The sequence below is a fragment of the Eimeria tenella genome, genomic scaffold (genome assembly GCF_000499545.2).
Source record: "Eimeria tenella Houghton genomic scaffold, Eth_scaff4525, whole genome shotgun sequence".
Taxonomy (NCBI): domain Eukaryota; phylum Apicomplexa; class Conoidasida; order Eucoccidiorida; family Eimeriidae; genus Eimeria; species Eimeria tenella.
Window position 1 is genome coordinate 1 of NW_013545453.1, and position 1,658 is coordinate 1,658.

At 58.5% G+C, this 1,658-nt stretch overlaps 1 protein-coding gene across 1 annotated transcript; it reads left to right on the forward strand.

Annotated features, from left to right (window-relative positions):
- Positions 1 to 633: 633 nt before the first annotated feature.
- On the forward strand, positions 634 to 1,233 carry ETH_00040605 (uncharacterized protein; the record flags this gene model as incomplete). The annotated part of the gene is made up of 2 exons (XM_013380159.1): positions 634 to 840; positions 1,042 to 1,233. Coding segments are annotated over 2 exons (399 nt in total), but the record flags the coding sequence as incomplete, so codon positions are not given.
- Positions 1,234 to 1,658: the final 425 nt, after the last annotated feature.

The following is a 1,658-nucleotide window of genomic DNA, read 5'->3' on the forward strand; positions in this document are numbered from 1 at the left end:
CAGCAGCAGCAGCAGCAGCAGCAGACGCAGGGGCCTCTGGCGCGGGCGGCGCAGCAGCCGAGCCCACAGCAGCAGCAGCAGCAGCAGCAGCACCAGCAGCAGCAGCAGCAGCTTACCGGGAAATTAGCCTCTGCGAGCTGCTGCCGCGGTTTGTTGCTGCACTGCCAAAAGCTGCTTCGGGGGTCCTCAGCGACAGCAGCATTTCGGGAGCAGCAGCAGCAGCAGCAATTCAAAAGGCCCTTTCTCTCAGCCTGGAAGACGCGGTCTACGTAAACCCTAAACCCTAAACCCTAAACCCTTATGCGTGCCCAGACGCCCCACGCCCGCCCTTTGTCAAACCCCAAGGCCTGAGAGCCTTCTGGCTGCTGCTTCCTCTGCCTCTGCTAGGGTTTAGGGTTTGCGAGGGTTTAGGGCTTGCAGGGTTAAGGGTTTGCCAGGGTTTAGGGTTTGCGAGGGTTTAGGGTTTGCTAGGGTTTAGGGTTTGCGAGGGTTTAGGGTTTGCAGGGACCTAGGGTTTGCGAGGGTGCAGGGTTCACCGGCCTTCGGCGCAGAGCACGCCAGGCCGTAGGGCTTGCGAGGGTGTAGGGTTTAGGGTTTAGGGTTTAGGGTTTAGGGTTTAGGGTTTGTGTTCAGGTGGGGCAGCAGCTGCTGGAGCTGGAGGTGCTGCGGGAAGTGCCGGAGTCTGGGGTGTACCTGTTCGAGTGTACGTACACCCGAAAGTTCGTGCTGCAGCAGCAGCAGCAAACAGCAGTTTCGAATTTTCTCTTCAAATGGACCAAACCCGCAGCAGAGCCTTTGCCGCTCGTCGAGTACTTGCTGCGCCAAACCCTCGACCTCCTCGTAAACCCTAAACCCTAAACCCCAAACCCTAAACCCTAAACCCTCGGGCGCGGCGCCCACCGCAGCAGCCCCTCCCCTCACGCCCACCCCCTGACCCCAGGCCCTCCCCAACTAGCCCCCAGCGCCTAGGGCCTGGGGCTTAGGGTTTAGGGTTTAGGGTTTAGGGTTTAGGGTTTAGGGTTTAGGGTTTGTGGTTTGCAGGGTTCGCACAGCGCGGCGGGGGGTTTGGTGGAGAGCCGGGGTGTATGTACAGACCCGCGGTGTCTGCAAGTGTTTTTGAATTGCTGCGAATTGCAAACCACCATTTTATTTTCTCTGCAGCAGCAGCAGCAGCAGCACTTGGCCTTTTTCCTCAACCTCTTCAACCTCGCCCACACCCTCGCCCTCCTCCAGGCAAACCCTAAACCCTAATTCAGCGTTTGCAGCACCCGCGGCCTGCTCTCCACCCTCGCTCTAGGGTTTCGGGTTTAGGGTTTAGGGTTTAGGGTGTGGGCCGGAGGGTTTAGCGCTGGGGGGATCTGCCTGGAGCCTAGGGTTTAGGGTTTAGGGTTTAGGGTTTGCGCTTCAGGTGGGCGTGCCCGAGGGTTTGCTGCAGCGGCAGCGGTTTATGTGGGGGTCTAGGGTTTGCGTCGGGGGTTTTCGATGGAGTTTAAATGAAATTTTAAATGGAGTTTTGAGGGCCAACAAAAGGGCCCCCTGGGCCCTCCACAAACCCTTCATTTTCGCGGACCAGCGCCGCGGACTCGCCGCCAAAACCGTAGGGTTTAGGGTTTAGGGTTTAGGGTTTAGGGTTTAGGGCTTAGGGTTTAGGGTTTGGG